General features: G+C 43.6%; 1 protein-coding gene across 1 annotated transcript; it reads left to right on the top strand.

Moving 5' to 3' along the window:
* LOC115479139 (latexin-like) lies at positions 1-26,998 on the top strand. Its single transcript, XM_030216910.1, has 6 exons — positions 1-384; positions 15,150-15,212; positions 18,980-19,154; positions 19,631-19,767; positions 25,922-25,984; positions 26,277-26,998. The coding sequence occupies exons 1-6, from the start codon at positions 133-135 to the stop codon at positions 26,421-26,423; spliced, it is 837 nt and encodes a 278-aa protein (XP_030072770.1). The 5' UTR covers positions 1-132; the 3' UTR covers positions 26,424-26,998.

The following is a 26,998-nucleotide window of genomic DNA, read 5'->3' as shown; positions in this document are numbered from 1 at the left end:
AGTTGTTTTGTTGCGCAAGGGCCGCTGTTGCCTCTTTAAAGGGCGGACAGCGACGTTGGACTCGGACCTTTTGCTTTCTCTGCCTCGAGTACTTTCCAGCGCGCGCACAGCGGCAGAAGCGGCGGCTCTCCAATGTTCTCCAGCGGGGCCCGGGTCATGCAGTGGCGCGCGTGCCTCCTCACCCTTCTTACGTCCCTGCAGAGCGCTCGCGGCGGCTTCTTACCTTTTCCTGCGTCTCCCGAGCTGGTCTCGACCAGGGAGCTGGTGCCATCCCACCGCTCTGCGCAGCAGGCAGCCCGGGTAACGGTGCATTATCTGAACTACGCCTTTGGGTCCCCTCACAAGCTGCTGGTGCTGGGAGAAGTCAAGCACGCGACACGGAAGGTAAGAGCTCTGGGGGGAGGGGAGTGGGAAAAGGCCAGGTGGCCTGAGTTCTAGTTGACCACGCGCACGACCGCTATTCGTCGCCTCGTGTAGCGGTTTTCATAGCTCCGCTGTCATGTGCGCGCGATGTTTACACGTGCAGCCTTTTGCGCTCGGTCTTCTGTGCCGGGGGGGGGAAACTGCTCCCGGCCTCCCACGCAAGACAAGCCGGCTTTCCTGCGCTTTAAAACAGAAGGGTTCAGCTGTTTGGTGACGGGACATTGACGAATTTCTCTTTTCACAAGGAAACAAGCATTTGGCAGGCCATAGCAACTTGTGGAGTCCGATTAAATAGCAAGTTAATCGAGAAGCCCCTGATTGGGGATATAAAGTAGCGAATTACATAAAATGGAGCAGGGTTAGAAGTGTAAATACTAGTATAGGGCACAATACAGCTTCTCCTACCAAGCAAGAAAATTTAAATAACTAGAGCTAATCCATTAGTTCTGTTAAACCAGAAGATTTAGCCAGTTTTTAGCATGCTGACAAGATGGCACGGATTTGACAGCAAATGAATATGACAGTGTGACAATTAATAAAATATTTGCTGTGACTTTATTCATCATGAATTACATTTTTTTGGAGTGTGCTTCACACTTTAAAGTTCTTGAAGCAAGCTCTTAACTTCTTACAGCATCTTCCTTGTGGGTTCCACTTTGGGAGTAGCCAAGTTTCAAAAGAGCAGCAAATTATGCTGCTGTGGTGACTGATCAAGTTGGTACAACTGACATTAAATATTGGGTGAACCAACAGTACCGTATGGTATTTGAGGTATTTTGTGATTTCTGCATATGACTGCTTGGCAGGTAAACAGCTTAAAGAATTTAAAAAGTAATGACTTTAGCAGTAAAACATTGGATTTATAGAGAGCATCGCTCCTTAAAATGTGCCAAGGCTATTTTTTTTAATGACGTGTTAAAACTGTATTGTGTGTACTTGGGTTCCCATTGTCTAATATTATATTTGTTTAAAGATCAGAACCCATACAGTGTGATATATGCAATAATAGGGGAAATCTGGAGGGGACAGGAATTTTTTCGCATCATTGTACATTTCTTGGAACAATAAAGACAAGAACCTTGTCTATGGTAATAAAAGCTCCTATGAGAAAGCGCCCTGTTCGATGCTATATATCTGCTCTGTGCGTTCCGAAAACTTAGTCTTCTTTACTCCTTCAAAAATGGATGATTGAGCTCAAGGGGTGTGGAGCTTGTAGGTATCATTAGTGCAATCAATGACCCAATGATCACTGAACAAGCAGAGCAAAGGTTGCATCGAGTCATCTATTTTCACAGGGCAGTATCAATATAGATATAGCCCTAAAAAAAAAAGTTAGTCTGATTACATTTGCACATTATTCTCATGTAGTTATCATTTCTGGATATTATCATACTGCAATCTTACCTGAAAGTCAGTGCTGGAATGGACAGAATTCACCCAAAGGTCATTTTAAGAATGACAGTTTGTACTATGGAGGTAGAGAATGACATGGGGACAAAATTTGTCCCCATCTCCGTGGGTTCTTTCTCTGTCACTGCCCTGTCTCCATCCCTGCCCCCGCCCCATCGCCGTGGGCTCTGTTCTCATCTACAGCAGCCTCAAACACTTATGATTTTATATTTAAATCTTTTTATGAAAGTATAAAAAGGAACAATATGCTGTGCAACTGTTGTGTATAAATTACAAATAGAAAACAATAATAACAACTAGCAGCTATAATAACCCTCCCACCACCACCCTCTACCCTTCTAACTGCAACAATAGCTGACTTCTACTACCCCACGGAATCCTAATACACCCTGTTCAAATTGTCCAGGGGTGCAAAATACAACCTGTTCTGTATGCCCTAGAGGGGAGACTTGAAAATCTGTGGACGAATAAGAAGTCATCAACAATCTCGAGATTCAGTCTAGCTCTCCTGTCTTCCACAGTCCATCCTGTAATAGAAGATGTCTTCTTAGAAGATGTGCTGGTAGCAGGATGTACAGGATCCCCCCAAGCAAATTTTGCTATGGCCTGCATGTTTGCTTGCTTTTCCAAAAAATAAGAATATTGTCTTCTGCATCAATCGAACATAAATAACAGTCCAGTTCATTAACAGGCTTCATGTTGTATGCTTTTACTACTGGATTCTCTAACCCATTTATGTGTTGTTATCAGTGGCTGAGATATTTGGTTTGACTCCTGAAGCAGGTGCACCCAGCGCTGAAACACAGGACTGTGTTGAGTCTTTGGATTTTAATTTTTTAATAAACCTTCTGTTTGGATATACATTCGGTATACCCCCTACTTCTCCTTTTTTTTTTTTGGGATACTGGACGATATTTCAGCAACATACAGAACTGCCTATGGGACTCATTTTCAAAACGGAAAAACATCCAAAAAAAACCCCCACACAAAGCAGTAGATGGACGTTTTTCTTGCAAAAATCATCCAAATCTCTTATTTTCAAAACACATTTTAGATGTTTTTCTATGCAGTTCGTCTGTAGTGCATCCAGATCACAAGGAGGCATGTCAGAGGACATGCAGAAGGCGGGATTTGGGTGTTCCCTAACACTTGGACTTTTTTCTGCTATAATGGAACAAAGCAAAAATGTCCAAGGCTAAAACCTAGATGTTTTGGGCTAGACCTGTTTAAATAGCGCCTAAGTCACAAAAAGGTGCCCTAAATGACCACTGGAGGGATTAAGGCATGACCCCCCCCAAACCCCAGTGGTGTAGCAAGGGCGGCTGCCACCTGGGGCGGTTCGCCGCTGCACACCCCCTCCCCCGGGTGCAGCATCACCCATGCCCCCCCACCCGAGTGCATTCTTGCTTGCCGTGTGCACGCCGCTGGGTGGGGGGGTGTCTGTTCCGCTGGTTCCTTCTCCCTCTGCCCCAGAACAGGAAGTAACCTGTTCCAGGACAGAGGAAGCAGGGAACCAGCGGAGCCAACACCCCCCCAGCGGCGTGCACCCGGGGCAGACCGTCCCCACCCTTGCTACGCCACTGCTCAATCCCCCAAAGATGTAAAAGAAACAGTACATACCAGTCTCTATGACAGCTTCAGATGTTATGGCCAGTCCTATTAGAGCAGCAAGCAGGTCCCTGGAGTAGCCTAGTGCTCAGTGCAGTGCAGTGCAGTGCACTGCACTGTAGAGAAAGGGACCCAGGCCCATAACTCACTCTGTTATATGTGTGGTGGAAAGTGTCAGCCCTCTAAAACCCTACTGTACAATAGACCTTATACCTGCAAGTGTCACTTATATAAGGGTACAGTCAGTTTTTGGAGGGCTCGCCATACAATATAAGGAGGTAATGGTGAGATGTATACTGGTACCTTTTATGTGAGATCCACTGTAGTGCCCTCTAGGGCAGTGTTTCCCAAGTCCGGTCCTGGAGTACCCTTTGCCAGTCAGGTTTTCAGGATATTCACAATGAATATGATGAACTTGATTTGCATACACTGCCTCCATTATATGCTAATCTCTTTCAGGCATATTCATTGCAGTGGCATAGCCACAGGTGGGCCAGGGCCCACCCACTTAGGATTCAGGCTCACCCAACAGTAGCACACGTTTAGTGGTAGCTAGTGGAGATCCCAAGCTCTATCAGCTGAAGACTTCCCCCTGATGGTAAGCCAAGATGGAAAGAAGCGTTTTCTTGCCAGCTGAGAGATTTTTTTTGGTGCTGGTGGGGGAGAGCACGTGGTGCCCACCCACTTCTTGCCTAGGCCCACCCAAAATCTGTTGTCTGGCTAAGCCCCTGATTCATTGTGAATATTCTGAAAACCTGACTGGCAAGGGGTACTCCAGGACTGGACTTGAGAAACACTGCCCTAGGGTGACCTATGTCTTTGCTGGGATGTCTGTATGGCCAGTCTACTGAGAATACTGCCCTCCATACATTCCAATGTCTTGATTTTGTGCATTTTCACTTGGGACAGGTTTTTTTTTTTGTTTTGTTGAAAATGATCTAAAAAGGTAGATGCACAACAATATCTAGCAAATGGCCATTTTGGGGGGAAAAAAAGACTTTCCGGTTTGAAAATGGCCTTGTTTGCTACTTGATTTTTGGATGTTTTTTTGCAAAACGTCCAAAGTCGGATTTGGATGTTATATCAAACGCCCCTCCACATGTAACAGGCATGATAAATTTTCAACTGCCCTGACTGTGATGCCAGTGTTCGATCATGAAGGAGTGTAACCTGTACAGAGTAGTGGATGCTGCTCTGGCTGTCTTTTTGGACAGACTTGATGGACTGATCTGCTCTTTACTGTGTTATATTGTTCTTAAAATTTTATTTAGAAATAAAGACTTCAGCTATATACAATAACATCTTTTAAGTTCCACTTAAATTCCTAGTTGCATTCTCTACTGTAATTTCTAATATCCTAAAAAACTAACTTGTATCATTGATCCCAGCGTGTGCATGTTGTTTGGTATGGGTTTATGCTAAATCTTTAATGTCATTCCAATTAATTGCTTGTTAGTTGATCATGCCACTATTGGGCTCATTTGTCAAAACAGAAAAATGTCTAAAAAGTGGCACAAAGGAACTTCCGGTGACGTCACGAACCGCAATGGCGGTCTGAACACGCAGCTCCCGAACACCAGCCCAAATACCAGCTTATAAGAAGAGCAATTTGAGCCCGAAACGGAAGGCGAGCAGTGGAACAGACAGTGGAAGACACGCGCTCCCGAAGATGGCGAACTCGAAACCCAAAACGGCGGATTTAACTGCCTTTGCATATCGGGACCGCGAGCACGTGGCGGACAGGCAGACAGGTGATCAGCCGAGTCAAGGGGCCTCCCTAAGCCAGCGGCCTACATATGCGCAGGGCACACACGAAGAAACGCAGGAAAATGAGCTGGCACCAGATAAATGGGAACAGCTGAGTACATGGCTGCTAGATATTAAAAAAGACATTAAAGAGATGCGGCGTGACTTTGCGCAATTGAGCGCGGACCTCAGAGAGGAGATCAAAGAGTTGGGAAATCGAGTTAATGAAACTGAAATGGGCCTTGAAGAACATGCGGATATGATAACGGGGCTGGAACAGCAGATGGGTGAGCAACAAGCTAACATGAGATTTCTCACGGACAAGGTGGAAGACCTTGAAAATAGAAGTCGGCGAGCTAATATCCGAGTACGGGGCCTACCGGAGCTACCAGAATTTATCAACTGCGAAAAAGCAGTGCAGGATATAGCGGCTCATCTGCTCTCTACCCCGGAGCACACAGTGTCACCCGAAACAATTAAACTAGAACGTGCACATAGGGCACTGGGTCCGAGAAAGGCTAATGTGCCTAAAGACATTGTGGCTTGTTTTACAGAATTCAAAATGAAAGAGGATGTCATGCGCCAAGCAAGGGTAGCTAGTCCTATAATATGGGAGACATATCCCATTGAACTATTTCAAGATTTAGCGGCTACCACATTGAAAAGGAGAGGAGCGCTGCGTCCATTAACGGAAAAGCTCCGAGATGAAGGAATCAAATATAAATGGCAGCATCCTTTTGCCTTAGTGTTTTATAAGGAGGGAAAGCAACGACGAGTCGTCACACCTGAGGAGGCCCAGGAATTTTTGGGGCAGAACAAGGAGACAACAGCGAGCACAGCACACCAAACTAATGGGCCTACGAAAAAGAACAAGCAGCGATGGCAGAGAGTCTCACAGGGGCGAGGACGGCTGAGAAGACAAGCATCAGAACAACGGCTTGTGGCAGGGAAAGGCACTTGACAACACATTGCACATTGGAACTAAATTTTTGCCTAGAGAGGCAGGCTAAATTCTGATCATGAATCAGCGGGAGAGGTGCCTGTAAAGCATTAAGGGCCAAAGCGCGTAAATGGACTGGTGTGGAAGACGTGAACGGAAGTCCACAATTTTTCTTAGCATGCCTTCAAAGAAGAAGAAGGCATGCTATTCCAGGTTACTGGGGAAAGAGGGAGGGGGGAGGGGGGAAAGGGATAAGGGAAAATGGTGGTGGATATATTATAGTTTGATAGAATGGTATCAGGTGATAAAGTGTTTAAATGTGTAACATTCAATGTAAGGGGCCTTAACTCGCCTATGAAGCGCCAGCTAGCATTTAAAGAAATGATACGCTTGCGAGCAGATATAGTGCTTTTACAGGAGACGCACTTGAAAAAATGTCACGAGCGGCTGGTGGGTCATAGGCGATACCCTACAATCTTATTTGCATCATGTATGGACAAGTCTAAACAGAGAGGGGTATTAATAGCACTGTCGGATTCACTTCCTTGGCAGGTTCAACATACAGTAGCTGATAAAGAAGGCAGATTCTTGCTGGTAAAAGTTTCACTATATAATACTCAGTATACCATTGTTAATATATATGCCCCGAACTCTGGGCAGAAACAGTTTATAGAAAAAGTGGAACTACAATTGCAAAAGCACCAACAAGGCCGACTCCTCTTAGGGGGAGACTTTAATGTCACGATTCACCCCCCGTTAGATAACTCTACAGGCCAAGCTGTATATGCTAAAATAGACAGGAAAGGATTAAAAAATTTCCTGGCCAGATGGGGACTGACAGATGTCTGGAGGGCAAAACATGGACAGGAAAGAGACTATACATACTATTCTGCTAAATATAGATCTTATTCTAGAATAGATGGATGGATGGGAGATGTGGCAGTGGCTAATACCATAAGTAAGATCAATATAGAGCCACGCACCTGGTCGGACCACGCTCCGGTGGTACTAGAATTACATATAGGAATTAGACAGGTGGGAGAACGATACTGGAGATTAAATGAGGCAATCCTAATGGATCCTAAAAATACCCCAGTGATAGAAAAATATATTGAGGAATATCTTACATTCAACGATGTGGGTGAGATCCGCTCAGAATATTTGTGGGAAGGTCTGAAAGCGGTCCTTAGAGGACAATTAATAGCATTAGGAGCACACATAACCAAAACACGAGTGGAACAAGAAGAGAGTATCAGGTCTGAAATATCAAAGCTAGAACAAGCACATAAAAAGAACCCCACAGACACAAGGGGACAGACAAAATTAAACGAGCTAAGAAACAAACTTCAAGAGTTGCAGCTGGCAGATGTGGCCGCTAAACTACAAAAGACACAACAGGAACACTTTGAACTTGGGAATAAGGCGGGTAGACTGCTAGCTTGTAAATTAAAAAAACTAGCACAACGTAATCATATAGGGGGCATACAAACAGCTGAGGGGAACTTTGTAACACAGATGGAACAGATTCAAGAGGAGTTTTTGAATTACTATACAAATTTATATGAACCAGAACAAGTCCCAGAGGTAGATGAAATAGAGCAGTATTTGCAAGAGGCAGACCTCCCGCGGGTGGAAAGAGGAGGATCCGAGCGGATATCGGCACCCATTTCACTAGAGGAGATAATGTGGGCAATAACAGATATGGCAAATGGAAAAGCCCCGGGACCAGATGGATTTCCCACTAGGTTTTACAAGGTGTATAGCAAACATCTGGCCCCAGTCCTACTGAAAGTGTTTAATGATTTATCAGAGTCGCAGGAATTACCCTATACATGGAGATTAGCAGCAATAACTTTAATATTGAAGCCAGGGAAAAACCCCCGGCTTTGTAGCTCCTACAGGCCAATCTCGCTTTTGAATGTGGATTACAAGCTATTTACAAAGATATTGGCCTGCAGACTACAAAAACAGATTCCGGGTATAGTCCATGAGGATCAAGCGGGATTTATAGCGGGGCGACAGATGTTTGTCAATACCAGATGTCTGATGCACATTATCCAACAGGTGAGAGACGACCAGACCCCAGCAGTATTGTTATCAATCGATGCAGAAAAAGCATTTGATAGAGTGGACTGGTCGTTTCTGTTCCAAGTATTGCAATGGGTAGGGATAGAGGGGAAGTTTCTGAGCTGGTTAAAGTTACTATATCAAGGTCCACTAGCAACCTTAAAAATTAATGGGTCTTATACAAGAACATTTAAGCTCCAGCGTGGAACCAGACAAGGATGTGCGATATCTCCACTTCTTTTCGCTTTGTCACTGGAGCCGCTAGCCTGCATGCTTAGGAAGGATGGGGAGGTAAAGGGAGTGGTGAGAGGATGGAGAGAACACAAACTTATGCTGTTTGCCGATGATATATTGCTCACAATTGTGAAACCAGAAACTTCTATAAAGAGGGTAATAGAGCACCTCACGCAATATGGGAAATTATCAGGGTTTAAGCCGAACTTGGAAAAATCCACCTTTTTGAATCTCACAGTGCCCCCCAAAGAATTAGAGGTTCTTAGGACTGAATTCCCCTTTGTGTGGGCGAAAAAGACTATTAAATATTTGGGCATACAGATAACCTCACAACTAGAGGGACTATATGCAGCTAATTTCCCCAAAAAAGCAGAAGAACTTTTTCAGGAATTAGACAGATGGGAAGGACTCAATATATCTTGGCAGGGGCGCATACATGCTATCAAAATGATGTTGCTACCGAAGTTGCTATACTTATTTATGGCAATCCCGGTCCCAATACCTGAAAGCTTTTTTACAAAGCTGAATCGCAAAATGTTTGCATATATCTGGAGGAAACGCCCACCACGAGTAAGGAGAACTATGATGTTTCAAACATGGAAGAGAGGAGGTATGGGAGTCCCTAACTTCTACCTATATTACCAAGCAGCCCAGATTCGGGTCTTGGCAGAGTGGTCACCTGGGGCATCTAAGAAATGGCTTCATTGGGAAAGAGCATGGTTGGGCAGGCGAGAAATAGAAGATATTTTATGGGTACCAAAAGAGGAACTAGTGCCCACAATAAAAGCAATGCCTATGGGGCTGAGACATCCTTTGTGGACATGGTATCAATTGAGGAGACGTCTGTTTCCGGAAAGAGTGTATTATCGGCAGACAGCAATACGTTGGGCAAAAGGGTTTTCACTGGGGAGATCGGAGAAGATTTTTGACAAATGGGCCCAAGCAGGGTTGCGCACATTAGGGCAAACATGGAAAGATGGAGAAATGATTGGTTTTGCAGAACTTCAGGGGGAATATGGTCTGATAGAGAGAGATCTTACCTATTATTGCAATCTGCGTAACTTCCTTAAGAAGAAAGCGCAGGACGAATTAGACCTAGCTGAAACAGATCTAGAACATGCGATCATTAGAGGAGGAGGCAAAGGAGGGATAACACGTATATACCTGGCTCTGCTGGGACAGACTGATCCTCAGGTACTATACCAGAAAAGATGGGAAGAGATATTGCAGAATACATACCCCACAATGGTGTGGAAAAGTAATTATAAATATTTACTTAAGTCATCCATAGCACAAACGGTGAATGAAAATGGTTTTAAGATGTTTTATGGGTGGTATTACACACCAGACCGACTGCAAAAGATGTTCCCGGAAGCATCAGGTCAATGTTGGCGGGAATGTGGCCATAGAGGCACATTCCTACATATTTGGTGGTCCTGTGAGAAAATAAAAGAATACTGGAAAGAGTTACTGCAGCTGGTTGATACAGTTATACAAAGACAATGCCCATGCAGGGCAGAACACTGCCTTCTACATTTTAAACCAGCTGGGATATCTGGATGGCAACACAGACTGGCGACTCAATATTTTGTGGCAGCAAGGCTTGGACTAGCCCGGGCATGGAAGCAGCTGCAACCACCAACATTGCAAATAGCAACTGGAAGAGTTGAATACTTATACCAAATGTCAAAGCTGACAGCCATGCGAAGAGGCTCCATGCGGATTTTCAACAAAATATGGACACTTTATGAACAGTATAAAGAACAATCAAACACACCACTGGGATAGGGAGGGAGGGGAGGGAAAGTTAAAGTTAGAATTAAACAAGCTTGATGTAGAAAAAATGTTGATGAACAGCCGATTGTTGGCTATTTTGTATTTGAGCAATCTTTAATAAAAAAATATATTATAAAAAAAAAAAAAAATAAAAATAAAAAGTGGCACAAAGCAGCATTTGGATGTTTTTCTCACAAACACGTCCAAATCAGTATTTTCAAAACCTATTTCTAGACGTTTTTGTATGAAGTCCGTCAGAAGTGCGTCCAAATCTCAAGGGGGTGTGTCATGGGCGTGTTCAGGCCAGGACTTGGGCGTTCTTAAGACTTAGAGACGGTTTTTCAGCCATAATGGAACAAAACAAAACTGTCCAGGACTAAAACGAAGACGTTTGGAGCTAGACCTCTTTTTTTATAACAAATAATGCACAAAAAGGTGCCCTAAATAACCAGATGACCACTAGAGGGAATCGGAAATAACCTCCCCCACCCCCAAAACTGTGATGAAAAACATTACTTGCCAGCCTCAGATGTTATACTCAGGTCCATTAGAACAGCATGCAGGTCCCTGGAGTAGTCTAGTATTGGGTGCAGTGCACTGCAGACAGGTGGACCCAGGCTTCTACCTCCCCCTACCTGTTACACTTGTGGAGGAAACTATGAGCCCTCCAAAACTCACCAGAAACCCACTGTACCCACATATAGGTACCCCCTTCACTTGTAAGGGCTATGGTAGTGGGCTTTGTGGGGGCTCAGCACACAAGGTAAGGGAGCAATGGGGAGATGTGTACCTGGGAGCATTTTATTAATTCCACTGCAGTGCCCCCTAGGGTGCCCTATTGCTGTCCTGGGATGTCAGGGGGACCAGTGTACTAAAAATCCTGGCTCCTCCTACATCCCAATGGCTTGATTTTGTGTGTTTTGCATGTGGACTTTTTTTTTTTTTTTTGAAAATGGACCAAAAAAAAACAAAACGTCCAAATCACAAAACCTTGCTCACAGTATACCTACAGTATTTTCAAAAACAAAAGATAGATGTTCTTCTTTCCTATTCAGATTTGGGACGCTCTTTGCAAAACGTCCAAAGTTGGACTTAGACGGCATATTGAAAATGCCCCTCTGCATCTGGGAGAACTGATGACTTTATGCAGACAAGTCTTTCTCCTATGCAACCCCATGATTTTAAAAACCACAAAAGAATGTAGATTATTCTTTGAATTCTGCTTTTTTATTCAGCTAATGATGGAAGAGATCTGATTTAATCGTGGCTTGTATGGTAAAACTGGTTTAGTATATTCTGATTTTATTTATTTATTGTTTATTATGGTTGTGAAATCTTCTTCTTTCACAAGTAGTACAGAATAATCTAATATAATAAAAGGCACCCTCAACGTTCTGAGGACAACGTTCTGAAGTCACTCAGACTCCCAGACGGTTCGTAAGTTCGTGGTGGTGAAGCCACTGACCAAGACTCGCTGCCCCGCCCTCGCGTCAAACATCATGACGTCGGGGGCGGGGAAAAATAAACGGATCGCGAGGGCAGAAAAAAAAACAAACAAACTGATCGCACCCACGCACGGTGCGTTTCAATATATTAGATTTACCTCCGTGGTGGCGGTTCCGGCAGCGCAGCGTCACGGAAGGAGGCGGCGCTCCCGACGTCTGTAGCCTTCCCTTCGCTGTGTTCCGCCTTCTTCTGACGTCAATGATGACGTCAGAAGAAGGCGGAACACAGCGAAGGGAAGGCTAGACGTCGGAAACGCCGCCCCCTTCCCTGACGCTGCGCTGCCGAAACCGCCACCACGGAGGTAAATTAAAAAAAAAAAAAAAAAAAAAAGGGATGTTGGAGGGATAGAAGAGGGTGGGCAGCAAAGTTGAACACTGGGAGCAGGAGGGTAGGAGAAAAACAACAGCATGGATGCGAAGGGGGGGGGGGGGGAACAAGAGGGCGGGCCAGGCTGGGACATGGGAGAGAGAGGAGCATGGATGCGAGGGGGGGTCATGGAAGGAAGAGAGGGGAATTGCAGGAAAAGGAAGAATGGAGGGGGCAGGGGACAGAGGAGCATGGATGCCCATGGATTGAGAGGGCAGGCCTCAGGCAGAGAGGGGAATTGCTGGATACGGATGAATGGAGGGGCCAGGTGACAGAGGAGCATGGATTGGAAGGGCAGGACTCAGGAAGAGGGGAATTGCTGGATAGGGATGAATGGAGGGGACAGATGGGCATGGATGGATATGGATTGCAGGGCAGGCCTCAGGCACAGAGGGGAAATGCTGGAAAGGGGAAATGGAAGGGCCAGGTGACAGAGGAGCATGGATTGGAAGGGCAGGACTCAGGAAGAGGGGAATTGATGGATAGGGATGAATGGAGGGGACAGATGGGCATGGATGGATATGGATTGCAGAGCAGGCCTCAGGCAGAGAGGGGAAATGCTGTAAAGGGAAAAATGGAGGGGCCAGGTGACAGAGGAGCATGGATTGGAAGGGCAGGACTCAGGAAGAGGGGAATTGATGGATAGGGATGAATGGAGGGGACAGATGGGCATGGATGGATATGGATTGCAGGGCAGGCCTCAGGCAGAGAGGGGAAATGCTGGAAAGGGAAAAATGGAGGGGCCAGGTGACAGAGGAGCATGGATGGGCATGGATTGGAAGGGCAGGACTCAGGGAGAGGGGAATTGCTGGATAGGGATGAATGGAGAGGACAGATGGGCATGGATGGATATGGATTGCAGGACAGGCCTCAGGCAGAGAGGGGAAATGCTGTAAAGGGAAAAATGGAGGGGCCAGGTGACAGAGGAGCATGGATTGGAAGGGCAGGACTCAGGAAGAGGGGAATTGATGGATAGGGATGAATGGAGGGGACAGATGGGCATGGATGGATATGGATTGCAGGGCAGGCAGAGAGGGGAAATGCTGGAAAGGGAAAAATGGAGGGGCCAGGTGACAGAGGAGCATGGATGGGCATGGATTGGAAGGGCAGGACTCAGGGAGAGGGGAATTGCTGGATAGGGATGAATGGAGAGGACAGATGGGCATGGATGGATATGGATTGCAGGGCAGGCCTCAGGCAGAGAGGGGAAATGCTGGATAGGGATGAATGGAGGGGGCAGGTGACAGAGAAACATGGATGGCCATGGATTGGGAGGGCAGGGCTCAGGGAGAGAGGGGAATTGCTGGAAAAGGATGAATGGAGGGGGCAGGGGACAGGTGGCCATGGATTGGGAGGGCACGGCTCACACTCTCTCTCTCATATACAATGTCTTTCTGACTCTCACTCTCACACACTCTGTCTCACACTGTATCACAATCACTCTCTATGTGCCACACAGTCACTCACACACTCGCTTGGTCTCATACACTCACTCTCACAGAGAATCTGTGTCTCACACACACTCTCTCTCTCGCCCACACACACACACTCTCTCTCACACTGTGTCTCACATACACACTTGCACACACTCTCATTCTCACACACACGCTCTCTCACAAACACCCTCACACCCAGACTCACTCTCTCTCTCTCTCATACACACACACTCACACTTTCACTCTGTCTCTCACACAGTCAGTCTCACATACACTCTCCCAAACATACACACTCCGAGGAAAACCTTGCTAGCGCCCGTTTCATTTGTGTCAGAAACGGGCCTTTTTTTACTAGTAATAGTATAAAGGGAAGCTTGTTTAGGAAAAGCTTATATTTAAGCAGATTAGTGAGTTTTGGCTTAGTCAAGCAACACTTGAATTTGATTACTGACCTTTCAAAATCTGAGCTCAGGTACAGGTGCTATTTCCTCCCCCAGACCAGTGCTCAGCTAACTTCACCGAATATCAGCTAGGTCACTACTCAGCTCTAACTCTACTCCTGGCCCACCCCTAACTTGGCTGGTTAGAGGGCATTGTCCAGTTAAGTGCTGCTAAATAGCTCTGGGTAAGTGACTTAAAGGACAAAAAAGTGAGGAGAATGAATGAGGATACCAAAAAATATTTATTCACATAAAAAATGACCCAACACAGCCGTGTTTCGGCCCAAAGGCCTGCCTCAGGGGTCTTTATAACCTCAGGTAGTCTGATGTGAAACGTGCACTCTGAGAAAAATAGTGTAGCAGAACCCTCTTGGGGTTGTAATCGCAAACGTCTCTTATGAGAGGAGTACAACAGGCTAGTTCCTGGTTATTACAAAAAATGTTTCAGAGGAGAGGAGACCCAAGAGGGTTCTGCTACATTATTTTCTCAGAGTGCACGTTTCACATCAGACTACCTGAGGTTATAAAGACCCCTGAGGCAGGCCTTTGGGTCGAAACACGGCCGTGTCGGGTCATTTTTTTATGTGAATAAACATTTTTTGGTATCCTCATTCATTCTCCCCACTTTTTTTGTCTCATATCTCACGGTTTCGTGAGGGGTTTTACCTCCTTTTTGTTGTGCCTACGTGACTTAAAGGGCCAGGAGCCTCTGCTGGTCATTTAAAATGTTTTGAATATTGGGCCCACTGGGTACAGCTAGTGGGAAATGGACCTCCTGACTCCAGGGCACTTGTCTGTGCACAGTAGTAATCTGGATCCTGTGTATGTTTTCCATAGGCTATGATGCAGATTTCAGGTCATTGCATATACACATGTGGAGTTCAAGGATGGTACCTGTTCACAACCAGGCGCAAAACTGCGAGGGCTGCAAGCAACATTCCCTTATGCAGAAATGTTTAAAACACTGAAATCTACAGCATATCTCTGAAAAGCTAAATCTATATTTAATGGGCAAAAATATAGTCACTCTGCAAATGGGATTTAGGCAATAACAAAACAAAATGAGAATATGAGTTAATCATATCTTCGTGTTCATGGTTTTGATTGCAGTTCAAGCTGTTTTCACAGAGCAAGAAGTTATCATAAATTCTCTAAGTAATTCTCTCTTTTTAATAAATATTGTTTTTTTGTGTTTAGGACATTCCAGGAATTGGACACAAATACTCTATTCAGTTTACAACTGAAGACTTCCAAAGTAATGTAAGTGTGTGAAATAAGAAAAGATACTTCCAGTATTGCATAATGGTAGCAGTGAAACCAAGATGATTCTCTAGCAATGTGGATGATTCAGAGTTGAGAACTGCTGATAGCTGTTACAAAGTCCAATGTCATTACGTCTGCATCGATCCACTAATCTGTGCCATTTCTTCCTCTTCCACGCCGACCCTCTGATAAGTTAGTTTGCTGCAAAAGACGTAATTACTCTGGTGCAAAATGGTGCAGAGGAATGATTAAGGTTTTGGTTTATTAAGATTTGCTATACTGCCACCACTGACTAGCAATACTCGGCAGTTTACGATTCACAAGAAACAGCATGGCATACTGATTTACTATCATGAGCAACTACAACTTTCATATTCAGAAAGTGTGCTTAAAAACGCTGAAGGGCAAAATTTCTCACCCCAGCCTGTAGTAGAACTAGAGGCGTATTTTCAAAGCACTTAGTTACAAAGTTCCATAGTAACATCTGGAATTTAGTCTAAGGAGTCCTTTTATGAATGGATTGCCACTGGCCCACTGTGCTGCCGGCGGTAGTTCTTGTTCGAGTGCACGCCATTTCTGGTGCGCCAGAAAATATTTTGGGAATTTTTACTGCGGTGCTAACCCAGTGGTGGCGCTGCCCGGTTACCACCACCTCAGTGGGTGGTGGTAAGTGTTCCCTGCCGCATGGCCCTGCGGTAAGATTAATCTTACCGCATGGCCATTTTTTTTGAGGGGGGGGGGGCTTAAAAAGGGCCCTGTTTCTTTTTTTTTTTTTTTTTTTTTTTTGTGCCAATTATTTTTATTAAAGTTTTAAATACAAATGGCTATCGCACATCATACAGTTATAACAACTGAACATTAACAGTATAATTGAATCTCCCCACCCCCCTCTCAGCTTATGAGTCATATAGTCCAACTAATGACCATCATTCAGGAGTCTTAAAGTATATCAGCCTGCCAAACCATCACATTGGTGTAACTATCAGCCTGGGGGCATCCAAATCAATCCCAGCCTGAGATCTCCATGCAACATATTTGTCCCATTGTTTATAGAATTGTATGTGTCCAGCTTGAATTGCAGTAATTTTAGACATTTGATACAAATAGTCCATTTTATGGATGACCTTTACCACTGGTGGCGGAAGAGGGTTCCTCCAGGCCGATGTCAAAGTGATTTTCCCCGCCATACCGGTCAAGCGGTGCACTATTGGGCGAACTCCCACCAGACGAAAGTGTAAAAGGCAAGTCTCCGCCTCCATAGGGTATTGCACTCCTGTAATTTGTGTGAATATACTCAACAGTTCTGTCCAGTAGGTCTGTATCTTGGGACATGCCCACCAGATATGGAACATAATCACCCCCCTCTGTCCACCCCCTGACCATACATTTTTGCTATCCTATTTGGTGTAAAATACCAGCAATATAACATTTTATATAACTGTTTTCAATCAAGGAGCTGAAAACTGATACCTTTAAAAAAAAAGGGGGGGGGGCCCTGTTTCACAAGAAAGACGGTCCCCGCCACTATAATATAAATATATATAAAAAGTATGTAAGTGTTGCCATACTGGAACAGACCGAAGGTCCATAAAGCCCAGTTTCCAACAGTGGCCAATTCAGGTTACAAGTACCTGGCAAGATCCCAAAACAGTACAATACATTGTATGCTGCTTATCCTAGATTATCCAAATTCATCTTTTTAAACCTCACTAAGCTAACTGCTTTTACCACATTCTCTGGCAACAAATTCCAGAGTTTATTTACAAGTTGAGTGAAGAAATATTTTCTCCAGTTTGTTTTAAATTTACTACTTTGTAGTTTTGTGTGCCCCCTAGTCCTAGTATTCTTGGAAAAAGTAAAAAGCAATTCACGTCTACCTGTTCCACACCACTCATTATTTTATAGATCTCTATCGTATCTCCCCTCAGCCGTCTCTTCTCCAAGCTGAAGAGCCTTAGCCGCTTTAGCCTTTCCTCATAGGGAAGTCGTCCCATCCCCTTTATCATTTTCGTCGCCCTTCTCTGTACCTTTTTCTAATTCCACTATATCTTTTTGCGATGCGGTGACCAGAATTGCACACAGTATTCCAGGTGCGGTCACACAATGGAGTGATACAAAAGCTTATAGTGTTCAGTGGCCTAGGAAGGGGTGGGGCGGTCTGCCCCGGGTGCACGCCGCTGGGGGGGGGGGGGGGTGTCGTCTCCATTGGTTCCTTGCTCCCGCTGCCCTGGAACAGGTTACTTTCTTTTCCGGGGCAGAGAGAGCAAGGAACCAATTGAGCCGACATAGCTCCCAGCGACGTGGACTCGGGGGCGGATCGGCCCTCCCGGCCGCCCCTCGCTTCTAAAGTAACAATGCGCTCCGGAGGGGGGTGGGCGCCGTGCTGCACCCGGGAGGGGGTGCATAGCGGCGACCCGCCCCGGGTGTCAGCCGCCCTCGCTAAGGCACTGATAGTGTTCCCATTTTTGTTTTCCATTCCTTTCCTAACAATACATAACATTGTTTGCTTTCTTAGCTGCCAGCGCCGCACACTGATCAAAGGTTTTCAACATATCATCAACAATGACACCTAGATCCCTTTCCTGGTCTTTGACTCCTAATGTGGAACCTTACATCACATAACTATAGTTCAGGTTCCTCTTTCCCATATGCATCACTTTGCAGTTGCTCATATTGAATGTCATCTGCCATTTGGATGCCCAGTCTCGTAAAGTCCTCTTGTAAATTTTCACAATCCTCTTGTGATTTAACAACTTTGAATAACTTTGTGTCATCAGAAAATTGAATTACCTCACTAGTTACTCCCATCTCTTAGATCATTTATAAATATGTTAAAAAGCAGCGGTCCCAGCACAGACCCCTGGGGAACCCCACTTTCTACCCTTCTGCATCGAGAATACCCCTTTCTCCATTGAGCTTTGTAAAAGAACCCTTTGGTGCTTTGAAAATTAACCCCCTAGTCACTTAGGAGTTCACTGTGTACTACAGAATCATGCTAAAAAATGCAATGTCACTTATGTTAACCAGTCCAGCAAAATTTGCTACAGTGGAGTCATATGGGCATGAAGGTACTAGAAAGATTCAAATACATCAAGAGACAATTGAGCTTGAAGGGAATGAGGACAAGCAATATGGTTCTACTTGCACATGTTTAGAATAGTACCAGTTTTTAATGGTTTTGATTGGTGTTAAATGGACATTGCAACAATTTTCATGCATGTAGAACACATGCAAGATACAAATATTAGATTATTAAATGAAAGTGTCAGGGATTGCTTCTGGGTGCTGTACTTTCTAGTGCATTGATAAAACCGGAGTACAGTGCTCATGTGAAAGAATCTGCAGTCACTTGGGGCACCACAGATATAGGATAGATGCTGTCTTCTTGCATACCATATGCTGACCTTTGAAGCAGCTAACACTTCCGTTCACAAATTATTTTCTCCATTTCATACAAAAGGGGGTTGAATTAGCACAAATCACAACTTTCAAACTTGTGAATAGAAGGTATTGAGATTGCATCCCTGGCTACTGTCCATTTGTATATCTTTCATATACACTGATAAATTCAGTCTGTCTTGAGAGTACATAGCACCACACTTCAGATGGTGCCCTTGCAAAATTGGCAAATGTAGAAAGGTCCCTTTCAAATAATCCCTGATCTAAACCAGGTTAAAGACTAGGGTTGCTTTTTCCTAATCGAAGCACATGCAATTGCCAGGTACTGAAGATGGGGGGCCTTTTTTTGTTTGTTTTTGTTACAGGAAAAAGTTGGCATATGTTTTTCCAGTGTGTTCTTCCAGATGAAGAAACCACGACCTGCCATAAGCTTGAACTGCACCAACCTCAAAATCTGGAAGCAACCCCACGAAGATGATTATAACTTCTACAAGGACATGAAACAACGGACAGAGCCTATTATGGGAAATGATATTCCAGGTAGATGCTGAATCTTTTGAAAGATGCAGTCTCAATGTTCTGCATTCTATAGTGCCTGAAGCTAATATCGTAAAGTGAGGTATTTTTAGTTCAAAACAAATCTCACTTATTTCTGTAAATTTACCTTGCATTTTTTAGCTGGCCAGCGGCTCCAGTAAGTGGAGAGATGTTGGCCTGATACAATTACATTTTTCTTGCAGCAGGCCTGGTTTTGGTGGGTTTCCTTTTTTGTTGGTAGCTCATGGGGGCGAGGGTAAGGGGAACAAGTAGGGTGGATGGGAGGGAGGGAGGTTGCATGTTCGAGATTTTGGGCAGTGCATCATTCTTGCATTAGGTCTGATTTGTGCTGAAATATTGAAAAATGTTAAAATTCTAAAAGTATGGTCCAAATAAGCTTAAGCAGACATTAAGCCTTTTGTCACTAAACCAGGACATCAGTGAAAAGTTGTGCTCTCCTGTTTGTTTTTCCTTCTTAGACAGTAATGGCCGTATTGATCCCGCCTTGGTGCCCCTGTGGTATCTCGCCATTGCTGGTAGCAGTTATGTGATGTGGGAAAAATCAGCAGAGGATTTACAGTACAACATGGCACAAGTCAAAAGCGTCAAGCAGTGGGTAAGTGAAGTTGAAGAGGTGTCACGCAACAGGCAACTCATAAGAAGAAATGGGTCAATAAAAATGGATGGGTTATGGGTCTATATAGTCAAAATGTGACTCATCTTTTTAAGTAGGGGCCTACACTTCAAGCTCAATTTCAGAATTACTTGTTATCTATTACGGTGGTCAGTTCAAGGGGGAACATCTGGGAATGGCATTGCCATGGTAAGTAAGGTTGCAGGATCCCTGGGAATGGCATTCTCCTTGTTAAAGGTTTAAGACTCCAAGTAGAAGTGACTTCTGCAAAAGTTACAGAATTAATTGTCATTTATATTTAATGTGGGTGGGTCATGGATAATGGACCACACAATTCAATGGGGGTGCAGATCATTGGTTAAATGGGTCACGGATCTGCTTGCATGACCTATTACTTGCTTTATCAACATCTAGAAACAATTTTATCAAGCCTTGTTTTCCAAAAGCTTTCCCTCATTTTGTACCTTTTGAAGTAAAGCAGAGTTCCAGATCATCAACTGTCATACCGTGAACACTCTCAGCCTGGGGCTTTTGGTGAAACTAAGTTCAACCCCTCTATGGCTGATACTATTACTTATTTCTATAGCACTACTAGACGTACGCAGCAAAATGCTTAAGCTGTACTAAATATTTCATTACCATATGTTCACTTAATAGGTCATAATTTACTAATGTGCAGTATATCAAATCTGAACAGTTTACAGATATGAGAGGGGATCAATAAAAGAAATAAATTAAGGGCACAGACAAGAAAAGGGCTAAAATATTCAAAGATAAAATATAATATATTGTCAGCAGCCCACCACCTTCAGGCCTTCCTTCAGGTATGAACTCGGCTGACACTGGAAGGGCCCTTCCCCGGACACAGCACTCCTAGAAGCAGACTCCAAAAATATGCTTAAAACCGATTTATTCCATCAGCAAGGCCAAGACCTTTCCTCTTCCAGACACAGTCCTTGGTTACAGCACACATCACCCCTTGTTCCTTCCCCCCGCCAGCCACAGTTTCTGGATACAGTTTAAATCACTCACTGTTTCCCCAGCATGGTACCACTCCTGGACACACACACTGTTTCCCCAGCATGGCACCACTTCTAGACACAGTTTTAAATCACTCACTGCCTCCCCTGCATGGCCAGGTTCCTGGACATAGTTCAAGTCACTACCTGTTTCTCCAGCTGGGTTTGACTTCTGGCCACAGTAGAAATCATTCACTGCTTTACAGCACGGCACCTCTCTCCCCCTTGAGTTGAACAGCTGCTTAACTTTTCCTCCAAGCCTTCCCCTGAAGCCTTTCAACTTCTTCCCTTGTACCTGACCTAGAGAGCAATCTCCATGGGCTCACTTCCCCAGTCATTTTTAAAATAAAGATTTCAGTTTATTATCGAGCTGGTACACTTATCATATCTGCAGATGGTCCTAGATAAATAACAAGTGCAGTTTCCTTCTGTAAAGCATGTGAAGTATAAATCCTGTCATAGTTCTGGTTTTGTAACTTTTATCTTATCCTTACGTATCCTTCCCTTATCCTTCTTGGTCCTATCTGTTTGTCCTGATTTAGATTGTAAGCTCTTTTGAGCAGGGACTGTCTTTCTTCATGTTCAATTGTAAAGCGCTGCGTACGACTAGTAGCGCTATATAAGTGATTTGTTGTTGTTGTAGTAGTAGTAGTAATCTTGGGCTTGGATCTCCTCTCCGACCTCTTTCTCCGTCTCCCATTCCATGGGCTTCTCTCCCTTTATGGTCCCCAGCTGGTCCTCTCCCTCCGGATTATTCCTCAGCCAATCCCCCTCCTCTCCCTTGGGATCCTGACACTTGTAGTTGCCTTGCTGCTCCCTTTGCTTGCCCCCAGGGCTTTGCAGGGGTTCTTGGGAACTGTAGTCCTCCGTGGGGGGCATGGCTTCCCAGCCCCTAGTATCCTGGGACTTGTAGTTGGAATTCCTGGTATGAAACCTACTCATCTTGCTCCTCTCCCGGATCCCTTCTTCCCCGACCCTCAAGGGTTCTTCACAATATGCATTAAAATCATAATTATCCTAAAACGCAAACCAAAGGTATATTGGCATGCATTCAACAAGACACAGACGTCACCATTGCAGGGGTGCCAGCTGTAAGGAAATGGCTAGGAGTGCCCTTATTCAGAGGGGAAAAGAAACTGTAAAACTTAAAAAAAAAAAAAAAAAAAAAGATTTTCTAGAAAGCTTTCTAAGAAGCCTCTTGACGCATAGAAAAAGATGGTTCCATAGTGTAGATGCAATCACGCTAAAGCCGGAGTTCCTCACAGTATCCAACTGAATCTTTAAAAGTGAAGGGTTTACTAGAAGGTTCCGCTTCAATGAATGTCAAAGGAAAGTGTATAAGGAACTGGTGATTTATAAAGAACCTGAGGTACACAGGTGTAAAATACCTGATGGGCTATCATGAACATTTTTAGATGACATGTACACAAGATAAGGATATGTGTTGGCACACGCTTTATAGTTGTGAAGCTTTTTGCCAGTCTACTAACTGGCACCCAGAGATCCTCATACTATAGTCTGAACGCAAATGCTTGGTTTCATTAAATGCTGCCTAGCCTTACCCAGCTGGACTCAGATGCTCAGTTTGTATTTGACACAAGAGCATATGGCTGTTGGTTAGAACCTGACCACCCACCTTTGTCCTGTCAGACAACACCTAAAAACTCTTTCACTTGTACATCCCACCAAAAACAGGTCTGTGGCAACCTAGTACATTTTAAAAGTGCATCCAGATTAACATTGGCACAGTGTGCCAAACAATGGTCACAATAATTCCTGGTAATTACAACTAGCCTCTTTCCTCTACCGACTGAGCTGTGTACTGACGATTTGGTGGTGCTCTCTCCCAGGCACCACTTGCGAACTAAATCATTGGGCCCTCCCACTTGGTTGCTTGGCCAAGTGTTGTACAGCTGTTCCCCCTTTGGAGACTATAGTTGTTCATAGCTACTAGGCACATCAATTATTTTACTTTTAAGTATTTGTTTATTGAGAAAAACAAGAGCTAAAGCAGTAATTGGTTAATTTCCTCATGTGCAATACATCAAACAATTAACTCCCTCCCCCTCCCCTTCCCCCCCCCCACCCCCCCCCCCCCCCGGGGTAATCCTCTCACAGAAAGTGTTCTATGAGAGATACCCAGTGTGTTCCAATGTTGGAATGTGCATTATTCATCCTAGGGGGGAAAAAATCTGCGTTGCCTATGAGTGGAAGGAGGTCACTATTATTATGCCTCCATTGGCTTAAAAGAATTCTCCATAAAGGGCCCTAAAAAATAGGACCCTGGAATTCCACAGGAATCCTGGGTATGCAATAAATAATTTATAAGCCAAGGCTGAAACTAAATAATCTCTTTTGAAGTTCAAGGCCGTAGCTGCACTAGCCCCCAGTAACCAGTCATGCCTGACTACACAGTTTTAAATCTGGTAAACCCAACCCTCCCTGACCCGTTATCCACTAAATAACCCCATCTCATTGTAGCTTTTTTTCCCCACTCCAGCAGAACTTCCCCACTATACACCATAGGGGCCAGTACAGCTTTCCCAAGAAGGTTGTGTGTTCTTCAATCCTCCCCCCCCCCCCCCCCCCCCCATTCAACGATCATACAAAATAAATATTAGAGTGGAGGAGTATCTAATAGTGCAGCAGGCTTTGATCCCAGCAAAATTCCCACTGCAGCTTCTTGTGAGCCTGGGAAGTCATTTAGGGCCTCTTTTACAAAGGCACACTAGCATTTTTAGTGTACGCTAAACATTAGATGCCTATATATTCCTATGTCTCCAAGCCAGAATGCCCAGCTCCAAACAAATTGAAGATTTGCCTTACAGAGTACAATTATATTTAGTAGCACTATTGGATCTATCAGTTGTGCATGACACCACTACTATGGCGCAATTTATCGAGCCAAGCCTTGCTTAGAGTGGGCATGTATTCATCATTGATCCAAAATTGTATTACTTTTTACTTAAGAGTTTTTTGATAAATAATTTATATCTTTCTTTCAAAAGTTAAAGTACTTAGCTTGAAAGCTTCTTTTTAGTTCATAGTTCTCTACGTGTTATACTGAAGGTGTCTTCTCATGCCAACATGAATCCATGTTTCATAAAGTTGCTGTATCAAGGACTATCTCCACTATAAGATAGACTTCATCTCCCGTGGAGTGGTAAAAGATTACTACTTTTATTGGCATACTTATATAATTGGTATTTATAATAGATCTCAAACATGCATCTGTTGATGAAGTAGAGAGTATTTAAGGCTTGCAACGCTTCCAATACACTTGTATAATCTCATGATCTTTCTCCTCTGGAAACTTGAGTAGGCTAAAATTTTGCCTCTCAAAATAGTTGCATGGGGACAGAAATTTCACCCAATCCTTGCCTGTCCTTGTAAGTAATCTCCTCCATCTGCACCTGTACCTATAACCATAAAATGCAGGTAAGAAAATAAGCGTCATACTAGGACAGACTGAAGGTCCATTAAGCCCAGTGTCCTGTTTCCAACAGTGTCCGATGCAGGTCACAAGTACCTGGCAAGGTCTCACAACAGTAAAACATATGACTCCTAGGTCCTTTCATGGGCCCTCTTTGCCACATGCATCACTTTGCACTTGCTCACATTAAACAATCTTCTATTTGACTGCCCAGTCTCCCAGTCTGGGTATCCAATTTTTCACAATCCTCTTGTGATTTAACAACTTTGAATAACTTTGTCATCAGCAGATTTAATTGCCTCACTAGTTATTCCCAGCTGTAGATCATTTATAAATGTTAAAAAGCAGCAGTCCCAGCACAGACCTCTGGGGAACCCCATTATCTACTCTTCTCCATTGAGAATACTGACTATTTAAAGCTACTCTCTTTTCTATCTTTTAACCAGTTTTTAGACCACAATAGGACATTACCTCCTATCCCATGACTTTCTAATTTCCTCAGGAGTGTTTCATGATGTACTTTGTCAAATGCATTTTGAAAATCCAGATACACAATATTGACCAGCTTACCTTTATCCACATGTGTATTCACCCCTTCAAAGAAATGTAGTAGATTGGTGAGACAAGATTTCCGTTGATTAAATCCATGTTGGATTTGTCTCCATGCTTATGTATGTATATGCTGTAACTTTTTTTTTCTTTATATTAATCTTTACCATTTTGCCCAGCACCGATGTCAGGCTCGCTTGTCTTTAATTTCCCAGATCACCTCTGGAACCCTTTTTTAAAATTGGTATTATATTGGCCACCCTCCAATTTCCAGTACCATACTTCATTTTAAAGATAAATTACATATTACTAACAATAGTTCTGCAAGTTCATTTTTCAATGTTATCAGTACTCTGGGATACATACTATTCTGGCCAGGCCATTTGCTAGTCTTTAGTTTGTCAAATTGTCCCATTACATCTTCCAGGTTTACAGAGATTTGTTTGTTTCTCTGATTCTGCACTGAATACCATTTCTGGCACTGGTGTCTCTCCCACTGGACTGCTGCCATGCATAAGCATGTGTTTCTTTTAGAAGAGAAATTCCATGCATGTAAATAAGATTAAAACAAAACTGGATAAGATTCTTTAAAAAAAATATAAAAAAACCCTTGTAATATAGTTCAGAGAGGCAGCCACTTAGGGGTCCCTTTTACTAAGGTGCGCTAATAGATTTAGCGCCTGCCAACGATTTGTGTGTGCTAAAATAAGACGCCTATAGAAATATAATGGGCATCTTATCATTTAGCAAGTGCTAAATCCATTAGCACACCTTAGTAAAAGGATCCTTTAGAATGTTAGCTCACAGATGGGTGGATGAACAGCAAAGTGAGCAGGTTTGTCTTCTGAAGAATATATCACAAAGTAACATTTCAGAATTAAAACTTTGGGTCAAAAATTTATACTACTAAGAGCAAAGGGCAGATGGGAAGATAAGTTACAGCCCCAGTAAGGAGGACAAAATTACCAAATATGATTGAAGTCACCTTATGCTGAGAGAATGTGAAAGGTCACAGTCTGACCCTAAATAAAAAATGACCAAAAACTCATGCTAAAAGCAGCTCTTGTTTAAAGTTAGCTCAACGTAGGGAGCAAATTATGCCAATTTACTAAACCTTGCAATTTTTTTCCCCTAGATAAGAAAAGATGATTTGATCGACTTTGACTACAATATTCTTCTTCATGAGATTCCAACACAGGTATCTAGTAGTAATGCTAAACAGACAACCATACTTATAGCTTCAGTGCCTTCTCCCCACAGTAAACTCAAATTTAACACAAGTACGGTGATAACCCTTACCATAGTAAGGCAACTGGAGTATCAGAGCAATGAATTTGATCAAACAGCCCCATGTTAAAACCAAATTATATTTTAGTCACTTTTTGTTAGAAACTACATATTGAATTTTGTCTTGAAAGAATGGGCTTATTAAATTAACCGAGATAGTGAACGTATTGTAGAAGTAATCCTGTACCAAATTTGTTCCCCAGGAAATGGTTCCTTGTCATGTTAAGATACTGTGGCACCCAGAACAGCCCATGAAAGTGAAGTATTATTGTTCACCTGTGCCACGCTCTGCGGAGGAAGGATCTGGCACAGAAGCCAGTGAAGGATCAGGTTCTTATGGAAACTTTTAGCCCGAGGAACAGCAATGTATGATTTAGAAACAGAAAGTGGGGCACTTTGTCTACATTACTAAAATAAGGATTTAAGGTTCAACTTCTTTTCATTAACTCACATGTGTATTTTGTGATATAGTATAAAGTAAAATTAAATGCTTTGTTCATTCTGAAATTTCTTCAGAACCACTTTTGTGTGTCACTTGGTCAGTAGCCCAGAACAAACAGGCTACAGATCACACGCGAGGGGGAAGGGTGCACTGCACTCCCACTGTTTCCTCTGTATTATGTGAAATATGACAGCTTGTAAGGGATGAAACACATGCTGTGGAGCAGTTAAATAGAAAGTAAATACAAATCTTTATGGCAGATGTGAAATGTCCACTTCTATACGCAAAGAGGAAAGACCAAAGATACAAGCATAACCAGCACGATGCTGTAAAGCCAAAAGATCTATCATGGGTCAGAAAAAAACTTCTTTTGAGAGACCCCAGTGTCAAATAAGTAAACTGTATTTATACATCACCACACTTATCTTAATCCACTCGTTATATACCACAACTTACAAAATAAAATCAATTTGTTTCCATAGA

This window comes from Microcaecilia unicolor, chromosome 10, assembly GCF_901765095.1.
Source record: "Microcaecilia unicolor chromosome 10, aMicUni1.1, whole genome shotgun sequence".
NCBI classification, from domain to species: domain Eukaryota; kingdom Metazoa; phylum Chordata; class Amphibia; order Gymnophiona; family Siphonopidae; genus Microcaecilia; species Microcaecilia unicolor.
Note: the sequence above shows the minus strand (reverse complement) of the source record. Positions and strands in the feature narration are given on the sequence as shown.